Below are 24,096 nucleotides of genomic sequence, written 5' to 3' on the forward strand. Positions count from 1 at the left end.
TTCATTTCTGTCCTCTGACCTGTGTCTTTCTAATCTAAAAATCAGCTACTTCTCATGCATATTGATAAATTAAATATGCATTTATCTACATAATAAATGCACCATATCTCATTATGACATTTTGCATGTTTTAAAAATGTGTAGACATGTTGTACATTGCAGTATGTTGTAAAAGTTGTCGTCAACTTGTATTCAAAGATTTGTCGTCTGACTTTAAACTTCTAAAGGTGACTTTCAAAGACAACAAGAAAGTCAAAGACGTTTTTTTTTTCTTCAAAAATCACATTTATTTTGATTTGGAAACACGACTACTGCATGTTTAGATGTGATTCTGTTTTATCTCTTTAGTTCCCCTCCCCAGAGTGGGACACAGTCACCCCAGAGGCCAAAAACCTGATCAACCAGATGCTGACCATCAACCCAGCCAAGAGGATCACTGCTCAGGAGGCCCTGAAGCACCCATGGGTCTGTGTAAGTGTCTCCTGCCTGAGAACAACAACACTCAAGTAGATGGATAAACCGAATCCTTCCTTCTCAAGGTCCAGGTCACGTTATTTTCTAGAGCACCTTATACACAACCAAGGTTGACCAAAGTGCTTTATATAACTGAATAACAACAAAAAATTCAAAAGATACATAAATGAATAACAATAAACTCAAAAATGAAAAGACAATTTAATCTATTAATATATGATATGGGATGTACAATACAGCACACAGAAACAACTTTCTTCTCACTAAGGTTATTATAGTTAACGAAAACTAACGAAATAACGAAAACTAGAATTGAAAACACATTTTCGTTAACTGAAATAAAAATAAAAACAAGAGTTTTAAAAAAAACGATAACTAACTGAAACTGTATTTTGTGGTTACAAAACTAACTAAAATTAACTAATATTAGAGTGAAAATGTCCTTCGTTTTCGTCTTTGTCAACTTTTTTCATACGTAAACCTTTTTGGTTGATATGAAATCTATTTCATCTATCTGGTTTTATGACTTAATAAACTTATTGGGGCTGAGATGGATCAGACAAAGGAAATAAAGGAAACATTTATTGTGACCTTATTGAATCTGACACCCAACAAATACCCCATTACAAAAAACTAAAACTAATAAAAACTAAACTAAAACTAAGCATTTTCCAAAAGATAAAAACAAATTAAAACTAGCAAACTCACTCTATAAATTAATTAAAACTAACTGAATGTGAAAACAAAAATTCACAACGAAATTAAAACTAATGAAAAATTGAAAACTATTATAACCTTGCTTCTCTCGCAGGTTGGAAAGCCTTGGAGAAAAAATGAGTTTTAAGAGAAGATTTAAAAATGTCAAAAGTCTCTGACGACCGGATATGCAGCGGTAAACTGTTCCACAGCTTAGGAGGAGCCGCTGCAAAAGATCGATGGCCTTTAGTTTTTAGTTGCATTTAGGCACATCCAGGTATGACTCATTTAGACCTCAGAGCTCTGGTCGGTTTATGAACATGTATGAGTTCAGCTAAATATGCTGGAGCCAATCCGTTTAACCCTATAAAGCCAAGTGTATCATATTAGATACAGTAATTTTTGAGACCTCTACATCATCAAAAACCTGATGTATACATGTGTTGAAGATAAACAAACTGAGCAACAAATTGCACAAAAATACCGGATGTAGCAAAAATGATATGCAGGTTCCACAAGTGGATCAGTCATTGCTGCATTAAAAAACTTCATATCAGCAGATGTATGATGTTGTGTTATATGGAAAAAATATGTATTTTGCATGTTTGAGGAAAAAGGAAAAGTTAAAAATGTTGTTGTTTGATGTTTTTGTTAGTTCAAGAAAAACAAACTGTGAGCAACAAATTGCACAAAAAGACCTGATGTATCAAATATGATACAAATTAGAATTCATATATGCAATTTATTTATTTTTTAAAATTCGTCAGCAAGTTAATAAGCACTCGGTTTTAAAAAAAATTGAATTTTCTGGCAATTATTTCATGGTTCAGGCTTTATAGGGTTAAAATTTTAATTTTCAATTCTGAAACGGACAGGAAGCCAGTCAGAGAGGCCAGAACTGGGGATAAGTGTTCCTGTTTCTTTGTGCCTGTTAAAAGAAGAGCTGCAGCATTTTGTACAAGTTGTAGGCGACACAATGAGCGCTGGTCTAAACCTACATACAACGAGTTGCAAAAATGCAGTTTTGTGGAAATGAAAGCATGAATAACCTTCTCCTTCTGTTGGTCCTCTTGTCATCCTCTTGTCTTCTTTTTCTCCTAGCAACGGTCCACGGTGGCGTCCATGATGCACAGACAGGAGACTGTGGAGTGCCTGAAGAAATTCAACGCCAGGAGGAAACTCAAGGTCTGTTTCTATAAATACGTCTAATGAGTTCTTGTACAAAATACAATAATCAGTTCCTAAACTTTATTCTTTCATTTCTTTTTTTTCTTTCCCCACAATACTTTTATTGAATTTTACACATTTATAGACAGCAGTGGAACATGATCACCAAGTTACATTTCTCATAAAAAAGAGACATCACATTTCACATATTCCACATAACACAAGTGAATTGACAAACAAAACCAAACAAAACAAAAGAAAAAACAAAAAAAACAACAACAACTCAGCACCTCACAACCGAGTCAAGGTGAATGTGCACCCTGATTTGCAAGAAAGTTCAATAAGGGTCTCCAAACTTTTTCAAATTCCTCCGCCTTTCCTCGGGTTATATAAGTCAGTCTTTCCAGTACCACAGAGGATGCCATTTCCTTCACCCACACGTTTATTTCTTGTGTTTTTGCACTGCTGGCTGTGTTTATTGGTGATATTAGTGCCTTCTCTCTGACTCTGGTGCTGCCGTTATATGAACAGGCAGCGAGAATTTAGATCAGGAGTTATCCTCCGTGCATAGTTTCCCTTCTTCACTGATTTATTGCTGACATTTAGTCTGGCTACAACAGCTTAGTCATTGGAGCATGCCACTGTTACCCTGCTGCTTTTGGCCAGGCTTGGCATGGCTCACATACCAGCACATGGGAAACTGGAAGCAGAAACGCAGGTGGCTGCAGGCAAATGTTGGACCATTCAACCAACCATGCATCAACATGAACCAATCTTTTCACATTAAGAAAGAAATGGATGTTGGCATGGTTGGACATTCAGTTCTGGTGAAAAAAACAAAAACAAATTATGATAAAATCATTAAGCAAACAACACCTAAGATGCACAGACACGGTACTCTCTGAGCCTCTCTTGCAATATAATCCAATCCAATCAATCCACTCCACTTTATTTGTATAGCACATTTAAACAACAAAAACGTCTCCAAAGTGCTGTATAACACAGTTATCCTGCATTAAAACGCCCGCAGTTCAGTCCATATTCAATGAATATTTGTCATGTAACTGTTCATCTCAGAAGAATCAATCATTGCATCCCAGTTGCGCTAGAAAGTGCAAAATTTTATGTTTTTTATCAAATCTAGTTTGTGCAAATGGTGTATTTTTGCCGAAATTTTAACTCAGGGAATGTAGAAAAAAAGTGATTTTTAAGACTTTGTTTGATTGCTTTTTATGATGGAAGTGTTTGTGATGACATGATCCATTCAAGGACCGTCGGAAAGTTGAACATCCGTCTGTTTGTTTGTTTTTTAAAAGAAAAGGTTTTCAGGGTTAATTTAATATTTGAATAAAAATGCCAGTGTCAGTTGCCAGTGTAATGCACAACATTATTTTATAAGCAAATTCAAAAATTAATCTGTTAAATAACAAAAGACGTTGCAAAAAGCATCAACATTACATGCTTTATGTGTGTCTTAAACTTCATTTTTCTCAGTAAACTGGATATAAAATCACAAACTGAAATAGACAGAACACGGTGAGAGAAGTGTGAGTGAGAGTGTGGCATCTGACTTTGGGGCATCATATCTACAAGAAACAAGAAATGATGTTCTATAAAAAGAAATCTGCCATTGAGAAAAACACCCACCCACACACTGGATGTGTATGCAGCATTACAGCTCTAGAAGTGCAAAGCCTTTGCTGCGGTTGTGGTGGAGTGGCGTCTCGTTTTAGCTATTCAGATATGAAGTATATTATCAACCTCCGCAGCTCTTAAATACCACAGTCTATTTGCAATTCAGTACCATTTTTTAATAGCCCAGTAAAATGTTATCAGCTCTGTTGTAAATGATGTCTCCAGAGACAAAAGTGTCGAGATTAGCGGTTTCACACTCACTCTCTCTCTCTCTTTTACTTTACTGATGTAAAATATCATCTTTTTCTGTTTTCTTCTCAGGGGGCCATTCTTACTACCATGCTGGTTTCTCGAAATTTCTCTGGTAAGTGTGTCCTGGACGTAATTCTTGCATCTGCATTACTGTAAATCTGCCATTCATATGAGCAAACCAGCTTTAATCAATACAAAGTCTGTGCTAAATGTAGGGATTTTATTGCCTGCATGCCTCTTTTCTCGCTATATGCAAATATTTAAGAACCAAGCAAGTTAGTTTTATTTTTTTAGGAAACTTGCCACCATCTTGGACTCTTTTCACGGCTCTTTTAAAGTTATACTTCACCCAAAAAACCTGCCTTATCCATTGTAAATGTCAAAAATATAATTTTGGTGTCCTACTGATATATATATATAATATATTTGTATAAGTTTTGTATCACATTTCCATTTCATCTAAGTGCAACTTCAGTGTTTCCCCTTTCTGTATTCAAGTGTTTGTTTTCTAATGAGGGTAATACAACTTTTAGACCGGTTTTATAATTAATTTATATGTGGCTTTTAGACAGAATTTTCACAATAAAAGCACAGTCTGTTCCACAAGATGATGGTTTAGATTTGTGACTTAAAAGCCTTAAAGTTCACGATATATCTAAACAGCAAAGAAGTGTTCTTGATTTAGTTTATTTCCAACACTAGCGCCTTGTTTCTCCTCTTTTTTGCCATTGCCATTAATGTCCTAACTGTGTAAAAGTTCAGCACTTCAGGCCATTTCAAGTGTCTTGTTCTGCCAAAGTGAAATATGGGGAATCACTGAATTTGACCAGCAAGCTGTGGATGTGTTTGTGTCCGTGTACTTGTCCTTGTATTCACGTATATCTCTGTGACAGATGACTCTCTCCTGAAGATTTAACATTTGTTTTTAAATCTCTGCTATACTCTAAACTAGATGATAAATTATACATCAGTACCCACCACATGTCCAAACTTCCTCTGAGACACTTTCACAAATCACTTTTTTTCCTGTTTTCCTCAATTTATTGTTGTATTATCAATGAGATCCAAAGATTCCAGTGTTTCTCAACAAAAATAAGATTGCACAGTTACATTGTAACCTTGGTTCTCTGAGTTAAGAGACTATCACTCCACTCTGTTACATATTTCACATGTAATCGGTAGCTGGAGAGATAGTCTCTAGATGTTAGAGAACTTATGGTTACATTGTAACCTTGGTTCTCTGAGTGAAGAGACAATAGATAACGTACGGTTACTTTGTAACCGTGGTTCTCTGAGTGAAGAAACAACAAAGAATGTTCGGTTACATTGTAACCTTGGTTCTAGAGACGATAGAGAACGTATGGTTACATTGTAACCTTGGTTCTCCAAGTGAAGAGATGATAGAAAACGTTCGGTTACATTTTAACCTTGGTTTCTAGATAGAGAATGTACGGTTACATTGTAACCTTGGTTCTCTGAGTGAAGAGACGATAGAGAACGTACGGTTACATTGTAACCTTGGTTCTCTGAGTGAAGAGATTATCTCTCCAGATACCGTGTACGTATGAAATATGTAACGAGTGGAAAGAGTCTTGAGATGATAGAGAAGCGTCAGTTTCACTTAATGTACTTTTGTGGTCAGTGAAATGAACATGAAAAGATGTTGGGGTTTTTTTGTCCACTCAAATATTCTGTTTTATTGGGAAAACCATTGCAGCAAAGGAGCTTAATGTGCTCTTACTACCATTTCACAGGTTCTTTAAACATAAACTTTACATGGAATATTAACATTATTATTAATACATACAAATGTATTGCATTGTCAACCAAATCGAGAAAGGAAAACTGAGTAAAAAAAGGATAAATAAAATTAAAATAAATAGCTTAATTAACTTCAGGACTCTGCATTTAGTATCAGTACATTGCTGACTATTAAAATAAATAGATACATAGAAATAAAAGCTTTAAAAAAAAAACATTTATAAGTCACTCCAAGCATGCTTTTCTGCATTAGAAAAATATTTTTTATACCGGACTTCATACTATTCGAAGCGGTTCCTTGATAATTGTTGAACTTGAACTTGTTTTAATGAAATCACAACCTCTGAGTCTGTGTTCATGTTCAGTATGTGTGTATCTTGTATATATAGATGTGAGTGATGTTGGAGTGTGTGCAAGCATGCAGCTTTAGTAAACATGACTAACAGCAGTTACTCTTTAAAGCTTTGCAGTGGGAAATGATCTTTACCTCCCACGTCTTCAGCACTTCAACTTTCCTCCTTCCTCGCTCTGTTTCCTCTTCAAAGGAAGCCGTACTGTTTAATAAGTGTTAAGATCAAAGGTGTAACCATTCCTTTAATGCACGGTTCATGTCAGACACAGTTCTGTTCATACCTCAGGTTTTTTGAGGTGAATTAGAAAAAAAAGTGAATTAACTTCACTTTCATTCATTAAACACAGAGTTCTACATGGCACAAATAAAAATAGACAGATAATATACAAAAAAATATCTGTATACCTTTTTGTATATGTATATGTATATGTATATATATATATACATACAAATGTATATATATTTTTATTTTCTCTTTATTTTTTATTACTATTATTTTTGTTTTAATATATATCAGTAGAAAAACTAAAGTTTTTTTCTGACTTTAATATGACGGTAAGTGTTTGGCAACTTTTGCTGCCAGACTTTTAACCATTTTGTATGATTTCTTAAAAAGGAAAGAAATTACATTAAATTTAAAGTTTGACTGTAAGATATATATATATATATATATATATATATATACACCCCTACTGTAAAAAAAAGAGAGAGAAATTGCTAAATTGCTTTATGCAACTGTATTCTCATCATATATTATGAATAATGCATTATTCTTGATACAGAGACAAAATGTTTTTTTTTTTTTTACAGTAGTACACATTGCTGTCAAATTACTTTGTCCATTTGTAAAAGTTGACTGTGACAACAAGCGGTCTACAAAATAGAAGACAAACTGTCTTGCAAACTCTGCAGATAAAACAGACAGTTCGATATATATATATATATATATATATATATATATATATATATATATATATATATATACACACACACCCCTAATGTAAAAAAAAAAGAGAGAGAAATAGACCTCCAGTAAAAAGAAGTGCCTTATGCAACTGTATTCTCATCATATATTATGAGTCATGCATTATTCTCGACCCAGAGGCGGTTCTATTACTACTTCTACTATTGTTGGTGTCCATGTCTTCATACGGTCCTCATAAGGTTATAAGGATCAAGTTCAGATTTCATAAGTGGCAGAGTTGAATGTCCTCACAGCATGTATCCTCAGTAAAGTCACTGATATGTTGCCTGCAGATTTATTTGAATTATTGTTGTTATTAAGGTCACTGAGCACTGCAACTCTAACAGTTACTAACAATGACTAAATTCTGCATCATCACCACCATCACCACCATCATCATCATCAATAACGCTGATTCCAGGGAGACAAAATGCAAGCATCCTCCATCCTCAAATGAAAGTTGTGTGATGTTTTTCTCAGAGCAGCGGATTCATCCGTGACTTCTTATTGTGTCACAGTCACTGAACTAACCAGCTCCGTTTGTCTCACCCCCCCCCCCCCCCCCACAACCCCCCCGCTGTGTCTCTGACCCCCCCCTCACACTCTCACCCCTTCACTCCACCACTTCTCCATCTTTAACCCCCTTTTCCCCTCATCCACCTCATTATTATCCTCCTTTCCTTCCCCCCTCCCCCCCGCTTCGTAACTCTCTGGCTGTGGGACTCTCTAACAGTGGGCAGCAGGCAGACCACGGCTCCCGCCTCGGTCACTGCGGCCGCGGCAGCAGTGGCTGCAGCCGCCGGCACCACCGCGGGGCTGGTGGAACAAGGTAGCGTGGTGGCTCACCCAGGGCATGCCACCCCTCCCCCCCTCTACTGTCTTTTACACTCACAATCTTCCTCTTCTTCTCCTCTTTCTCCTTCATCTCTCTCTCCTTCCTCAGCATGGGAGCTCAGAGCATGATGGCTGACCACATCGCATTTACTCGTCTGCATCTGCAGCATTTGCTACGTTTCCATCTTAATATCTACCTTCATATCTAGAATATAGAATAGAATAGGTCTTTATTTGTCATTGTCACATGTACAACGAAATTCAAAGTGCTCTCCAGTAAGTGCAACATTTAAGAGTCTATAAGAATATAAATATAAAAAGAAAGAAAAATATGTACAATTCAAAATACCCAGTTTAGACAAACACATAAACACACCCAGACATACATGCATAGTCGCACAGGAAAAAAAAAAAACAGTCGAGGCAAAAGCTTTTATGCAACCTTTTGATGCATCTCAGAAATTGAAATGCAACTTTTTGTTTTTTTATAATTCTCTTTGGTAACACTTTATATTAGGGAACACAGATTCAACATTAATTAGTTGCTTATTAGCATGCAAATAAGTAACAATTTGCTCTTAATGAGTCATTTTTAAGTAGTTATTAATGCCTTATTCTGCATGACTTTATTATACAACCAGTAAGACATTAACTAAGAGTTTTCCCTCAATAACCTCAGAATTATTGCTCATTAGTAGTAAGTAAGGAAGTTGTTGTATATGAGTTCTGATCTTAATATGCTTTACTTTATATTGACTTTATAAGTCTCTACATAGCGGTGAACGAAACTATTAAATAAATATTACTTATAAACAGCCTGAGTAAAGATTACAAACACTTTCTGTGTGGAAAAACTTGCTTGCCTAGCTTTTTTTTAAGTAAATGTCACTCCAATTTTTTTTTAGTGTACTTCATGTGACAAAAAAACAAACCCATATTCCACTGAAAGCAGATCAGGAATACATTTATAAATATTTAATTGTCCATTTGTCCACTCTTTGTAAATCGTAATGGATGGAAGCCCAGCTACTGCTGTCATTTTCCGCCTCAGCACATCCGTCACTTCCTGTCTGAGATGTGATAGTTTGGCTGCAGCGGCCATCGCTGCACCACTGACCCATATTCATCATCTCCATCTCTACACGCAGCCAGCAAGCATGGCCTCCACCCACCCAAACTCCTCTCCTGTCTCTTTTTTTCTTCTCACTTTTTTTGTCCTCCCACCTCACCTCATATCAACTCTGTCACTCCATTTTTACCCCATTGACTTCCCTTTAATCTGTAATTTCTACCTCTCTGTTCTCTCCAAAGTCATGTTTTCCTGTTTCTCCACCATCCATCCTTCTTTCATACCTCACTTTCCCCTCCCTCTCACTCCTCTCTCTCCCTCTCTCTTCTTTTCTCTGTCTGATGATGACACTGGAAAGTTCCCCCCTGTCCCTTTAAGGATGGAGCTGCCTGAGAGCTGTCGGTGAATGCTGCATGGGGCACTGGACTGGTGCATGCGCTGCAACACTGGGGGGGAGTGGGGGAGGGGGTGTGGTGCATGGTGAACACTGTGGAAGATGCAAGGCTGGGCTGGTTCTTATGAAGTCAAAAACCTTTGAAGCTGTTGCTTATAGTCCACATACTGCATATGTAGTTCAGAATTTAAATATGTTCCCACAAGACACAGCCAAAGCTACAGAACTCTCCTTTTAGACTCTGATTATAGTCGAGTAGAACCTAAATACCATAGACTGGATATAAATAATGGACGTAGTCACCGTGACGTCACCCGTTGGTTTGTGGCCCGTTGGAAGCCTCGAGTTCAGCGTTGCACTCGTCGCCATCTTGTTTCTGATACGGGGAGCAGACCATATCTGGACTGTGGAGGAGGAGAGGGATCTGATCACTGACTACAGCCTCTCTACACCTCAACCTGACTGACTCATGTAGCATTAACTGGGATGTTAATGTTGGCAAAAAACAAAACAAAATGTTTGTTACTTACCTCAGAAAACTGAACAGCGACTCCTTGGAGTGTCTGTTAGTCCAACCAAACGCTGAACAAGACATTTAATGAACAAAACGTTCATTAAGTGAAAATACAGTGAAAGGGTCAAAGTTATGAGACCAAACTGCTAAAAGTCCTTTTTTTATATCTACGTATAAAACATTATATATAACTTTATTGGCACGTTGCCGTGGATACGCATTGTTCTGCTTCTCTCCTGATGACGGCTCGCCTTGTTAGTGACCTGTCAATCAAAGGTAGCCCCGCCCCAAATCATACGATTCTTTATCTTCTATTTTCTTCTAAATGGGGCCATTATTTACACTATTAACATGAAATTGTCTTGAAGAAGATTTTTTTTACTAGCGATTGAGATTATTGAGTGTTGTCCTAAAAAAAAAAAAAAAAAAGGTAATAAATCAAGTGAGAAGTTTTTTCATTTTGCATTGAAATTAAAGGACAGAAACGTTTTTGCAGCCAAACTTAGCGCCCCCTGCTGGAATTTTTGGCAGAATGCAGCTTAAGGCACTTCCTGGTTTGCCTCCCTGCTCAGACCAGGAGGTTGCCGCCTGGTAAACACTAGAGGCAAATTGACTTCATATCATTAAATTATTATTTTATTGTTATTTTGTAGGTTAATGTTGATACCCAGCAGTAACCTTGAAAAAATTCCTGCAGAGACCTTTGGGTGATGCCAGTAACATTGTTTTGTAGTCGTTTTTATCGTTATTATTTTAAAAAAACACAGATATTTGAACTGTGAAGAGCTGTGGACTCAGAAGGCGTGTTGATAAACGTGAACCCGACCGTATGAGTTGTTTCTGGGTTTGCAGAAATGAACCGCAGGCACAAACGGCAAAGAGCTTCACGTGACGGCCGAGCGTTGAGCTAAGGAGACAGAAGTAGTGCCGGTGTCCTTGTTTCTGTGGCCTACTGGGACTCCACAGTCCTCTCTGTGTCCCTGAGCCTCCACCAGGCTCCGATCAAATATTTATAGTGGGCTGCCTCCCCCTATCAGCCTCACTCTGCCTCGCTGGCTTACTGGAGGCTCTAACTTGCATATTCATACACACAAATACAATCGTTGTGTGTTCGACCTCACCCTGTCCTCAAGCTGGAGTAGGGCAGATGTTTCTTTCAGTGTATCCAGAAGTTCTTGCACCTAAACGACCTCTCCGACAGCTTATTGCATTTCCAGAAGGCACTTTTATGTCGTTTTTACCCCCTTAATCAGGGGTCTCAAACTCAAATTACCTGGGGGTCGCGGGAGGCAGTATCAAAATTACCAAAAAAAAGACACAAAATGACAGAAAAAAACTAAATTACTTAAAAAAGACACAAAATGACAAAAAAAAGACACAAAATGACCTAAAAAAAGACACAAAATTACTAAAAAAGACACAAAATTACCAAAAAAAGACACAAAATTACCAAAAAATACACAAAATTACTAAAAAAATACACAAAATTACCAAAAAAAGACACAAAATTACAAAAAAAAAGACACAATTACCAAAAAAGACACAAAATTACCAAAAAAAGACACAAAATTACTAAAAAAAGACACAAAATGACATGACATAACATTTCCACTTCTTCCGGTAACAACAACACGGCAGATAATAAACGTTCCGGTAGCAGCTGCCTTTCTTTTTGTTAACGTCGTCATAGAAACAAGTGAAACAAAGCTCCAGCTTGCGCAATAAAGGGACCTTCCACGCACAACACGGTAAAGTGCCATTCATATAAAACTCACATTAAACTTTCATATCAAGGTGAGGGCCACAAAATATCCTCACGAGGGCCGCAATTTGTCCTAAACGCTCCAGTGAATCCATGCCCATCCTTGCTTCGCTCCTGCAGTTGTGCATCTTGCTTGATTCTTAGTGGGAATTTGTAGCCGTGTGTAACTCGTTTTTAATCTCTTCCTCCTCTCTTTTATCGCTTCATGTGTAATTTGTGGCAAGGTAAGGAGCACCGCTTGCTTCTCCACCTTCGGTTGGAAATTAAGCTCCCTTTGATTTTTCCAGGTTTCCGCAGAGAATTCCTCTGGAATCAAAGCCATTTTTACCAACATGGCAGATTTTCTTTTTTCTTTTTTTTTAAAGATCCAGTTTGCGACTTTGACAGACTGATTGTGTTTGTATTTTTTATACATATATTTTTTTATCACTCTTCCTCTTTGCCCTCATTTCATGTCCTCTCCTCTCCTGCCAAGCCATCAGAGAATACGAGAGAATGATCTTGACACTCTTCTGACCCCATTTCTTCTCCTCAGTAACAACCAGCCTTTGGAAGGAGGAACAGCAGCACAACAATAAACCACACACACTCATGCCACTCTCACGTCCCTCCAGATTAGATAGTGCTGCTTTATCACTTCCTGTCAATATGCAAACCTCACGTCAAACATGACATCTTCTGACCACTGAGGCAGAAAATTAAAAAAAAGAAGCTTGGACAAAAGACAGGACGGGTTACAAGTCCACTTGTAAAGATGCAACATTTTATATTTAACCCTTAATAGGGCACTCATTGAAATACTTGCAAATTCCAAATTTAAACCCTAGAGAATATTGGAGGATATTACATACAGCCAGAATGTAAAAAAAACATACGGACCCGGGGGAAGGGGGTCATATTTTGAGGAAAAAGTTACAAATTTATGAGAAAAAAATCTCAAATTAATCGTAAAAAAGTTGACAAGATTAAAGTGGCAAATCTATGAGAAAAAAATGCGCAGATTTATGAGACTTAAAGTGGTGAATCTGCGAGAAAAAAGTTGTTTTTTTCACTTTTTTCTCGTAAATCTGCAACTTTTTTTGTGCAGATTTGCTTTAATCTAGTATTGTAGCCTGATCTTTGCTGATTAGCTGGAATAAATCCATGTGGTTCTTCGACCTCACAAAGAGAGACATGGGGACCTCATTTAGATATCGACTGAAGTTACCAAATATGGTTCTTCGCCCGATAAAGGGTTAACCCTCTGAACCCCGGGGTTGAAAAGTATGTTTTCTTTAAAAGATCTCCAAAAATACAGCGTTTATCGTAGAAAGAAACTGTGAAAACAGGCTTTATCGTTGGAATTTGGACTTCCTGACAGTCCTTGAATGGATCATATGTTACTAAAGTTTATGTTAGAAAAAGTAACAAAATTAAGAACCGTATTTGGTAGTATGAAACATGTGGATATCAAAATTGGGTCCCCATGTCTCTCTGTTTGGTCGTAGAACCACATGGATTTCTTCCAGTTAATCAGCAAAGATCAGGCTACCAATCAGTATGATAATAATATAATAATATTACCTTTATTGACCTGGACCTGGTAAAAAGGAAAAAAATTGGAAAAAAAATCTGCCAGAAACGTACAAACAGAGTTATTCTTCACTGACTTGTACCAGGAGAACTTGACTATGACGGCGTATTAGGGCTAAATATCAATAAAAATACAAACCCGGGAGGAGGTAATATTTCAAGAAAAAAGTTGCAAATTTACTAGATTAAAGTGGCAAATCTACAAGAAAAAAAGTTGCAGATTTAAGAGATTTAAAGAGGCAAATCTGCGCAAAAAAACTCGCAGATTTACGATAAAAAAGCGGGAAAAAAACTTTTTTTCTCGCAGATTCACCACTTTAAATCTCATAAATCTGCACATTTTTTTGCCGTAGATTTGCCAATTTAATCTTGTGAACTTTTTTCTCAAAATATTACCCCCCTCCCCCTGGGTCCGTATGTTTGTTGTTTTTTTACACATTCTGGCAGTATGTAATATCCTCCAATATTCTCTAAGGTTGAAATTTGAAAATTTGCAAGTATTTCAATGAGTGCCCTATTAAGGGTTAAAAGAACTGGGCCACGGCTCAGCTACACTAAAAACCGGCCTCTTTGTGACTGGACTCCTGTTCCTCCTTAGAAATCCCTGCCCAGTGGACATTTTCATGAAAATTTCAATGAAGCTGGCTTGAAGCATGTTTGGAAGCGAAAGTGAGAAAATCAGAGAGGAGCTATGTCTCATGTTCAGAGAGAGAGAGAAGAAGAAGAAAAAAACAGCCTGGACCGCCAGAAATAGTGTTTTATGTAACGTGGCTGGCTGCTGATGTGATTGCATCTGATTAGACGTGAATTTGCACTCAAAGTCCGAGTGAGGATTACGTCTAGGGGAGTAAAAGGAGAGGAGGAGGAGCCTGGAACTTGAACTGGCAGGTGATAGGCACCAGCATGTCCCAGATAAATGTTGCTGGTGTATTCTTTGTAATGTGGACGGACTGTTATAGTTGATAACTGCTGTTCTTCATTCAAATTTAATGAGAGAACTTTGTGTTTCCTACCAAAGAGCACCTTCATTATACTGTTTGGAGCTTCTGAGCACTCCAAGCTTTAGAAGATAATAATCCAAAAATGGGAAAATGGGAAAGTCGTCACTTCATTTATGCTGGAGTGTGTTTTTCCTGTGTGTGTGTGTGTGTGTGTGTGTGTGTGTGACTGTGAAGTCAGCCAATGCATTTCCATGATCTGAACATTTTTGAGATGTAAATACAGTTACACTAGATTAGATTTATGTCTGTTCTAAATATGAAACTGCACAAAGTCCGAGGAGATTATTTTTATAATACAAAAACCTACTTAACATATTCAAATTATATCTCCTCTCCTGTTATTAGAGAATTAAATGTGCACCATTTGTAGTCCAAGCAGCATTCAAGATAAAATAATTAATAAATAACAGTAAAATAAATTAATAATAATAAATACATTTTTTTTTAAACGGTAAAAGTTTACCGTCAAATAACAGTAAACAACTGTACAAGTATTTACTGATAATTTCTTTAAAAATTCGGATAATATACAGTAAATATCTGTATTTCTAATTTCTGTTGTTTGGCTACATTTGCTGCCGTTTTTTATTTATTTTTTATTTTTATTTTTTTTACTTTAAACCTAAAGTTTTACTGTAAAAAGAACAGAAAGTTGCCTTAATTTTACATTCAGCAATATGATGAGTATTTTTTGTATTTTTACATAGAATTCACTGTAATTTAACATTCAAGACCATTAAGCAAATTGAATAATACTGAAAAAAAAAAATCTATTTTGTAATATCAATTTATAGACTTCAACTTCCATTTAATGGTTAATTTTTGTAATAAAAGTAATGTTCAATTTTTGCATGTGTCATTTGCACAATAAAATTAAAGTAAATTCCTGGAAAATATATATATATATTTTTTACATTAATTTTTTTTATTAAATTAAATATAATGAATTGTATATATTTATTTTACAGTGGTATTAAATTAAATTTATATAATTGTATTTATTTATTCTACAGTGTTATTAAATTAAATTATTAAATTAAATTAATTGTATATATTTATTTTACAGTGGTATTCAATTATTAAATCAAATTAAAATAATCGTATTTATTTATTTATTTTGCACTGTTATTACATTAAGTGTATTTATTTATTTTACAGTGTTATTGAATTAAATTATTAAATTAAATTAATTGTATTTATTTATTTTACAGTGGTATTAAATTATTAAATAAAATTAAAATAATTGTATTTATTTATTTATTTTACAGTGTTATTAAATTAATTCTATTTATTTATTTTACAGTGGTATTATATTAAATTATTAAATTAAATTAAGTATATTTATTTATTTTACAGTGTAGGTTAATGTTGATACCCGGCACCTGTTTTGGTGCCGGGTCTTTTTCTTCACACGTGTGCCCGTCCTCTCCTCCACATGTTTGTGTAAATCCTCCGTCTACACACACACACACAGCACAGCAGTCTGAGAGTCTGCCTCTTATTTCTGGGCTCCTCTGGGTGAGCGTGCTTCTATCTAATGCTGTGGGACCACGATGCTCTTTAGCACTTTAGCAGTGCAAGTCGTGGCGAACGCCCTGCGGAGCGTCTTCTGTTGTCTGCGTGCAGTCTGCGCTGTTGTAAGGGATTATGGGTATTATGCTCATCAGTATCATTCTTCCTCTCCTGGCCTCCTCCCTCATTAGCCTTCATTAGAGAGCAGACTGAAGACTAATCCTCCTTAAGGCCCCGGCAGAGTTCTTTAAGGCAGGGCTTATTGTCGGGCCTTGCACGGCGGCCATCTTTGTTTCAGCTTCCTCTCAGCCACGAGGGGGAACCTTGGCACGAAACAATGAGTCGGAGTGCATTTTTATTTCACTGTCAACGGCGTCTTTGTCTTGTCGAGAGACAAAGCAGCTGGATTGTGTTCAAGACAGACAGAAAATAAATGAGGAGACGCTTATTAGGTTGAGAGATAACACTGGAATAAACAAAAAACAGTTTGAACCCTCTATGGTACGCATTATGATGCCAGTTAGGGGGTAAAAAAATGTTTATTGCAGATTATGTTTATTTAGTCTATTTCAAGACAAAAAAAAATGTTTTTTTTGGTCTTGAAATAGACTAAATAAACATAATCTGAAGAAATTTTATAATTTTTTTTTCTTTTGGAAGTTTTTGGGGTTTGTTGCCTGTAGGCAACATTGTACCATAACGGTGCACAAGTGAAAAAGAAAGTTTTTAAAATTAATTTTGACATAATTTATTTAATATACATGTGTAAAAGATTCAGTAGCTTCAACAGGGTACAATACATAACATTTTACATTTAAATACATTATAAAAGTTACTTTTTTGACCGGTTTCTTGTCTGAATGTTGCCTGTAGGAAACATTGTAGCATTGAACCAACGACCCATTGAAATGAATGTCTTCAACAGTCTAAATGTATGAAACTATCAGGAATGAAGGTTTACTCATCTATCACTAGGAACATTTTTTTTCCAGATGGAAAAGGGCCATGAAATGAAGTTTTGAGTGATTTTTTTTGCCGCAAAATGGCAAAGCTGTTTCCTTTGGAAAAGTCTGCAAAATAGAGTTTCAGTATGGCCTCCTGGAGGTCATGTGACAAATTAAAGCATTGCTTTTGGTTCCCTATACTCTTCACTCTTTTTTAAAGTATCGCATCACTCAAAAACATACATTGTAGAAATTTGACAGGCCAAAAATGGGGCACCGTACCATAGAGGGTTAACAAAAAAACATGCAAATCCTTTGTGAATTACATTCAATTGAACACAGAACAAAGGCAAGATATTTCATGCTTCAACTTTTTTTTTAAACTTGCGCCTTGCAAGATTTATATAAAAGCCCTTAAATCACTTTAATGCGCCTGTTTAGTCCGGGTGGTGATTTTCAATTACCCCACGGCTCGTGTGATTGCATAATGAGCCTGATTCTGTATTGATTGCCAGCAAGACGTTATTTTTAGAGCACAGCACAAGGAGCAGGAAAGAAACCTCGTGTGTAGATGCAAAACACACGACCTGGCTTGGCCACGGTGCTGCAGCTGGAAAACAAAGTTCATCCATCAAGTGCCTCAGCTGAGCCTTTTTGTTTTGCAAAAAAATACAATTTTACTGCCAAAAAAACATTATTACACAGAGTCAAATGAGTGTAAACTCTTCAGTGTAGGCTTGTTTTTTTTTAATTCTCTGTTTGTGTTTATCTCCACCTCTGACTGTATTTTTCTTCCTGTGTTTGTCATTGCAGCAGCTAAGACCTTGCTCAACAAAAAGGCAGATGTCAAGGTAAGGGTCATCACTTCTTCGTCTTCCTGCCGCTTCTCTCTCCTCTTTGTCTCCCTGTTGTTTAGTTTTCTACTTAGTTTACTAGAAACCCTGCCTCTTTTTCTTCTCCTCTGCTGTTTTTCTCTGCATTTTTCTCTGTTTTTCTATTTGAATCTTTCTAACTTTGGCTCATCTCACTGTTGTCTTCTGTAAGCAGTTTGTTTCTCCTGTCCTAATCTCATCCGATGTGATATTCCAGTTGATGTGCGTGTCTTTTGCACATCATTTCGGATGTGCAAAGAGATTTTTTTTAAAGCCACAGCCCTGCTCGTGTTCCACATCTGTAGACATATGTGTGTGTGTGTGTGTGTGTGTGTGTGTGCTTTTGTCCGCCTCTGTGTTGCCTGCCAGAGCCTCAAGTAGCTCATCTTTCTGAAAGCACCCTTTATTTTAATGTGGCTTTACTCAGCTCATTGCCACCTCTCCATCTCCATTATTAAATGTAACCATCTGTCAGCGTTTTTTTTTCATCACTTCCTCTGCCTCTCATCCCTCCATCTCTGCCTCTTCCTCCTCTTTCACTGCTTCCTATTCCTGCTCACCCCATCTGGTCTTTAACCCCACATTCCAGTTCATCCTTTAATGAAGATCTCTCACCATCCCACGCTCGCACACACTGCAGTGACACATCCCACACACAAAGCTTCCATGAATGTGTGTGTGTGTGTGTGTGCAGTGTGTGTGTGTGTGTGTGTGTGTGTGCAGCGTGTGTGCAGCGTGTGTGCAGCGTGTGTGCACAACAGTGTGTGACAAAGCTTGGAACATGGTGTAAATGCAGAAGAATGTGTTTTCTTCTCCGCATTGTACATTATGTGAGGTGGGGCTTTGCGTGCATACACGTGGAAATAGAGGTGTGTGTATGAAAATGTGTGTGTGTGTGTGTGTGTGTGTGTGTGTGTGTGTGAGTGTGAATACATCACATTTGTTTGTCAGTTTGAAAAGAAAGCGCAAATGGGGGTGTGAGCATGATTGTGCGTAAGCGTGGGTGTCTGCATGTGTGGTTTGCTCATGTGCAGCAATGTGTGTGTGTGTGTGTGTGTGTGTGTGCATGCATGTGTGTGTGCTTGTGTGTGTGCACATGCCCACCTCCCTCCCCTTTCTCCCTGCTCAGTCGGTTCAGCAGGGAATGTGACTCCGGTTCCAGGAATAGCTGCCAGTCTGGACCCTGGAAACTCAGACGACAGAAATAGACGCTTACTTCCACTGCGGCGCACTCATTGCCTAGCAACAGGCTCCCCACACACACTCGCCCCGAACCATTTCTAGCGGCGGCGTCTTCGCTCGCTGCCGTACCCGCGTTCCTCCGTCCCTCCCTCTTCTCTCGTTTATTCCCTTCCACATGTCCTTTCGGCAACTCTGACCTCCTGTCCTCAGCTTCTCCTCCTCCTCCTTTTTCTTCTTCTTCTTCTTCTTCTTCTGCAGGTTCATTCATGGCACTACCTTCACGCCAACATCAACTTCCGATGCTGCCAGCTATTGTCCATTCAAGCCGCTTCATTCAGCATTCAGAGACACACTGTGTCTATTCTCTTTGTGTCTAAAAGGAAGTACATGTAGCATTCTTCTACATCGACAAAGTGGTGAAATAAACTGCAACTGCTATAAAACTATGCAACAGATTTGATCTGAATTAGGGCTGCACAATATATCAATTCAGCATTGAAAAAAGGAAAACTTGCACAGTTATACACTCACCGGCCACTTTATTAGGTACACCTGATCAACTGCCTGTTATTGCATGAAGGTAACTGTAAGAAAGGTGATTTTAGTTACTTTAAACGTGGTTTAACATGGTTGTTAGTCTGAGTGTTTTACAAGCTGCTGATCTATCAACCATCTCTAGGGTTGACAGAGAATGGTCTGAAAAAGAGAAAATATCCAGTGAGCCTTGATGCCTTGTTGATGCCAGAGATCAGAGGTCGGAGGAGAATGATTGACTGGTTGGAGATGATAGAAAGGAAATAGTCACTCAAGTAACCACTTGTTACAACCACGTCTGCAGAAGAGCATCTCTGAACACACAACACATCCAAACTTGAAGCAGATGAACTACAGCAGCAGAAGACCACACTGGCCTCTTTATTAGGTACACCTTGCTTGCTAATAAAATGGCCGATGAGTGTTTTTCCATGAATGATGTAATCGGCAGACTAAGGGTCCAGTTTAACAACTGATAAAAGATAGAAATACAGCCGCTGTTTAACCCATTTAGGCCTAAAACGCCTGTAAAAAATGCCTATAAAACCTCTGGGTGATTTTAAAATAACCCCCTAAAACCTGAAGTTTTTCTGGAAATTCAACAGAAGTATCAACTCTTCCTACTTAATAAAAGATTTTTCAGCCTCCGTAGCAGATAGAAATGAAATTCAAAAAGTATTTTAGAGCTTATAGCTGTTATATCTGAGCTCCTCCGCTATAGTCGTCTTCCGCCATGATTTCAGTTCTGGAAAAGTCCCATGATGCATTGCGACACTCCCACATGTATTCTGATGCATTTTATTGGCCAAGAGACCGAAAATAGGTGGAAAAAACTACAAATACTACAAAACGACTTATCCGCTTTCCCGGTTTTAATGGTAGAAATGCGGTAATGCTTTCCCGGCTTAAAAGGGTTAATGCAATGCTAAGCTAATTGAGTAAGCCTGAAGAAGCCCCACAAGTCTTTTGGCTACAGTTTGAAGCCATGAAGCTGCAGACCTTACACTAATCTACAAAAGTCTGTCTGATACAACATCATTTACTCTGATTTAAGGCTTCTTGGATGCACAGAGTGTGTTGTTAGTGCCGGCTCTGCATGCACAGCGAGCCACACATCAAATCATTCATGATTCATTTAGCAATTAGTCCGTTTTTTCCCAATATCGTGCAGCCCTTGTCTGAATTCACAAGAATGCAAAATACAAAGTGGGGGCAAATTAGGTTCATTGGGTCTTTTGCGATTACACCTCTACCCCCCAAACTATCATGATAATAGTCCCCTGATGTATAAATGCTACATGTAACAACTTAACAAGTCCTGGCTTTTATTCTGACGGAGTACATGTTGCGTTTCCTTGTCTTGCTCTTCTCTTACGCCCCTTTATTTGCCCCTTGTGTCGTTAATCTGTCGACAGAAGACAAGAGGGTCAAAGTTCTGCCGTCTGCACGTCTCCTCTGTGATCTGCTTCCCACTCTTGTGTCCTCTTCCTGACCACTTCCACTTAAACTATTGCTCCTCTTTCCCGTGCTTGCACCTCCTTGAATATAACACTTGAAGGTGAAAACAGTCGTCCTTCTTCTGCTCTCTGCTGGAAAAGTCAGATCCTGGTTCTTATGACGGATTGAAATTTGCGATGCCTTCAAAGTGAACAAGTTTTGTTTCAGACTTCTTTCTTGTATTTTGATACCAGTCCATTCACTTTGTGTCATCGGTTACTTTACCTCCCCCTCCTTCTTCTACCATCCGTCCATCCATCAACAAATCATCCATCCATCAATCGCCTGAGGACAGAAACGCAAGTCCAGCTCTACTGTCCAGTATATGGTGAGCATGCTCTTTATGCATTTGTCCCATCATTCCCTTCTTTGCTCCCTCACTCCTGTGTTTGTTTTATCCACCTTCCCCCTGCCTTTACTCCAGTCCCCTTCACTCCACAGAAGGATTCATCTATGGTGCCCAATTAATGAGGCATTTCTAATGCAAACAGCTTGAGGTGTCATGTAGGCATTTCCTGGGAATAAAGCTCTGGTGCACGAGAAATGATTGAGCTTTACGTGTTGGCAGCAGAAGCAGAATCTTATCAGAGATCACAGAAACTGAGTAGTTAACACCAGCAGCAACTGCAAAAGAGTGTAGTATTAAAGTAGGGCTGTCAAAGTTAAATGCAAAATAATTTATTTTAACATATATTGATGCATTAATGCAGCTTGTGTTGGGAAAACCATTTAACGAAAGTCGGACAGCAGCTAACAAGTAATGGATAAAGAAAAAGATCTTTTGAACGGCACCACGGTCGATGTGAACTGAGTCACCACCAGATTACATTTTAATTTAAATACAGCTAATGCAGACAGTTCCACCAGTCCCCAAATATTTTGCTTGTGGCTTCTGAAGACCCCACAAGTAGCAGAGGAGTTAGACAGATAATATTTGCACTCACTGGAGACTACTGGACATCACTGAGCGATCACAGTTACCTCGGAGCTGCTGGATGTAACTCGAGTTCTATGAATGAGAGCGTAGTCCTCTTAATTGGTTTCCGATAATAGATCTACATACATTTGCATAAAGCAAACATATTTATCCACTTACATGTTGATATGAGTACAACCTTGATTCCAAAAAAAGTTGAAACGTTGTGAAAAAAGTGTTGTGAGTTGAAATACACTCTCAAAATGTTTAATTCTGCTTTTATTTACGATTTACTAATCCCAACTGTTTGGGAATCAGGAGTTGTATTAAAGAATATATCTCCTTTTTAAGAGATTAAAAGATGTATGATTGATTTACGATTTAGGTTAGCACGTTCACCTCATATCTAGAGGGTCACAGGCTGCAAAAACATGCAGCTCAGGTTGAACTTGGTGATTCTAAATTGCCCGTTGGAGTGAATGAGAGGCGACCCAATGTCAGCTGGGATCGGCTCCAGTGACAGATAAGGGGTTAAGGACAACAGTAGCAGAGGAGCTGCACTCACTGGAGACTACTGGACATCACTGAGCGATCAGTTACCTCGTAGCGACTGGATGTAACTCGAGTTCTATGAATGAGAGCGTAGTCCTCTTAATTGGTTTCCGATAATAGATCTACATACATTTGCATAAATCAAACATATTTGTCCACTTACATGTCTATAAGAGTACAAACCTGATTCCAAAAAAGTTGGGAAGCTGTGAAAAACATTAAAAACAGAGCACAATGATTTGGAAATAATCTCATTTTTATTCTGTTTTTATTCACGATTTACTAATCTCAACTGTTTGGGAATCGGGGGTTGAACTTGGTGATTCTAAATTGCCCGTTGGAGTGAATGAGAGGCGACCCAATGTCAGCTGGGATCGGCTCCAGTGACCCAAGTTCAGATTAGGGGTTAAGGACAATGAATAAATGAATAATTTTCGATTAACTTTGGACAATCATGCGATTAAACGCGGTTCAGTTCTTTAATTGATTGACAGCCCGAACAGAAAGTCAAACTCTATCTTCAGAAAAACCACTTTGACCCTCACAAAGTGCAGACTCACCCTGACGTCTCTGTGAAAAACGTGACGGATGCAGGATGTTTCTGCTCCATCAGAGTCACTCCAGGGATGCTGCTCCACTTTTAGAGCAGAGGGTGCTAAAACAAAAGCTCCTGAGTCCTACAAGTCAATGCATAAGAAGAATAAACCAAACATCAATGCAAATATAAACCAGGTAAGTGAACTGGAAGAGATCTGACCCCTGTCCCTCCTGTTTACACCCCCATCATCTCTTCCACACCTCCTCCTCCTCCTTTCTTCCCACTGTGCACTTGCCCACATGGAGAACCACCTGTGAAAACCCACTTTCTCCTTCTTTGATGTTACATTTTGAAGATATCTTGTCTGTTTCACCTGATGTGCAGGCTTTATTATGTCAGTGTGGTTTTGCTCTCAGTATGGAAAATGTTTTAGATGCTTTGGCGTCAACAGTTGTCTCCACCAGCAGCAGATCTATGACTGCTGTCATCATGCCATCCAGGAATTTAAAGGGTTTTCTCACCACAAAGCGAAAAGCTAAGACTCTGAGTCCTGCAATCAAGCTTTGACTCTCACTCGTTAATCACTACTTTGATGGGAAATACATCTCCTGTTTCCGCTTCGGTTGGGTTTGACTGTGTGGGAGTGTGTGTGTGTGTGAGTTTGTTGTTTGTTTGTTTGTATGTGTGTGTAGCTGTATGTCAGCTTATTGTCAGCTTACACCAGCTTTTATTTTCCAGGCTGTTTCTCTGTGTGTTTGCATTCTGTTGTCTCTTTGCGCTCGTGTGTGATGATGTATAAGCTTTCTTCTTCTTGTTTCCTCTTCTTCTTCTCCTCTTCTTGGGTAAACCCAGTGGCTTACTGAATTCATATTATGGTTATCACACACACACACACACACACACACACACACACCTTACGGTAACCCTAACATGAACCTAACTGTAACCTTTAACCCTAAAATAAATAAAATATAAATAAAAAGCCTTTAAAGAAGTGAGGACCGGCCAAAATGTCCTCACTTTGCAAAATGTCCTCACTCTGTTGGTTAAAAACGTGTTCCGGTCCTCACTATGTAGGAAGTACAAGAACACACACACACAC

General features: G+C 38.0%; 1 protein-coding gene across 8 annotated transcripts in view; it reads left to right on the forward strand.

Annotated features, from left to right (window-relative positions):
- camk2b1 (calcium/calmodulin-dependent protein kinase (CaM kinase) II beta 1) overlaps positions 1 to 24,096 on the forward strand; it is a 115,032-nt gene that overhangs the window by 58,449 nt on the left and 32,487 nt on the right. For 5 of the 8 annotated variants that reach the window (XM_059336610.1, XM_059336604.1, XM_059336611.1 and 2 more), the window contains exons 10-14: positions 349 to 471; positions 2,272 to 2,355; positions 4,294 to 4,336; positions 8,035 to 8,130; positions 17,720 to 17,754. In XM_059336610.1, coding sequence (XP_059192593.1) covers positions 349 to 471; positions 2,272 to 2,355; positions 4,294 to 4,336; positions 8,035 to 8,130; positions 17,720 to 17,754 — 381 coding nt within the window. Of the gene's footprint in view, positions 1 to 348; positions 472 to 2,271; positions 2,356 to 4,293; positions 4,337 to 8,034; positions 8,131 to 17,716; positions 17,755 to 24,096 lie in introns of all 8 variants that reach the window. The other 3 variants (XM_059336608.1, XM_059336606.1, XM_059336609.1) reach the window with 1 other exon arrangement.

This window comes from Centropristis striata, chromosome 7, assembly GCF_030273125.1.
Source record: "Centropristis striata isolate RG_2023a ecotype Rhode Island chromosome 7, C.striata_1.0, whole genome shotgun sequence".
NCBI lineage: Eukaryota > Metazoa > Chordata > Actinopteri > Perciformes > Serranidae > Centropristis > Centropristis striata.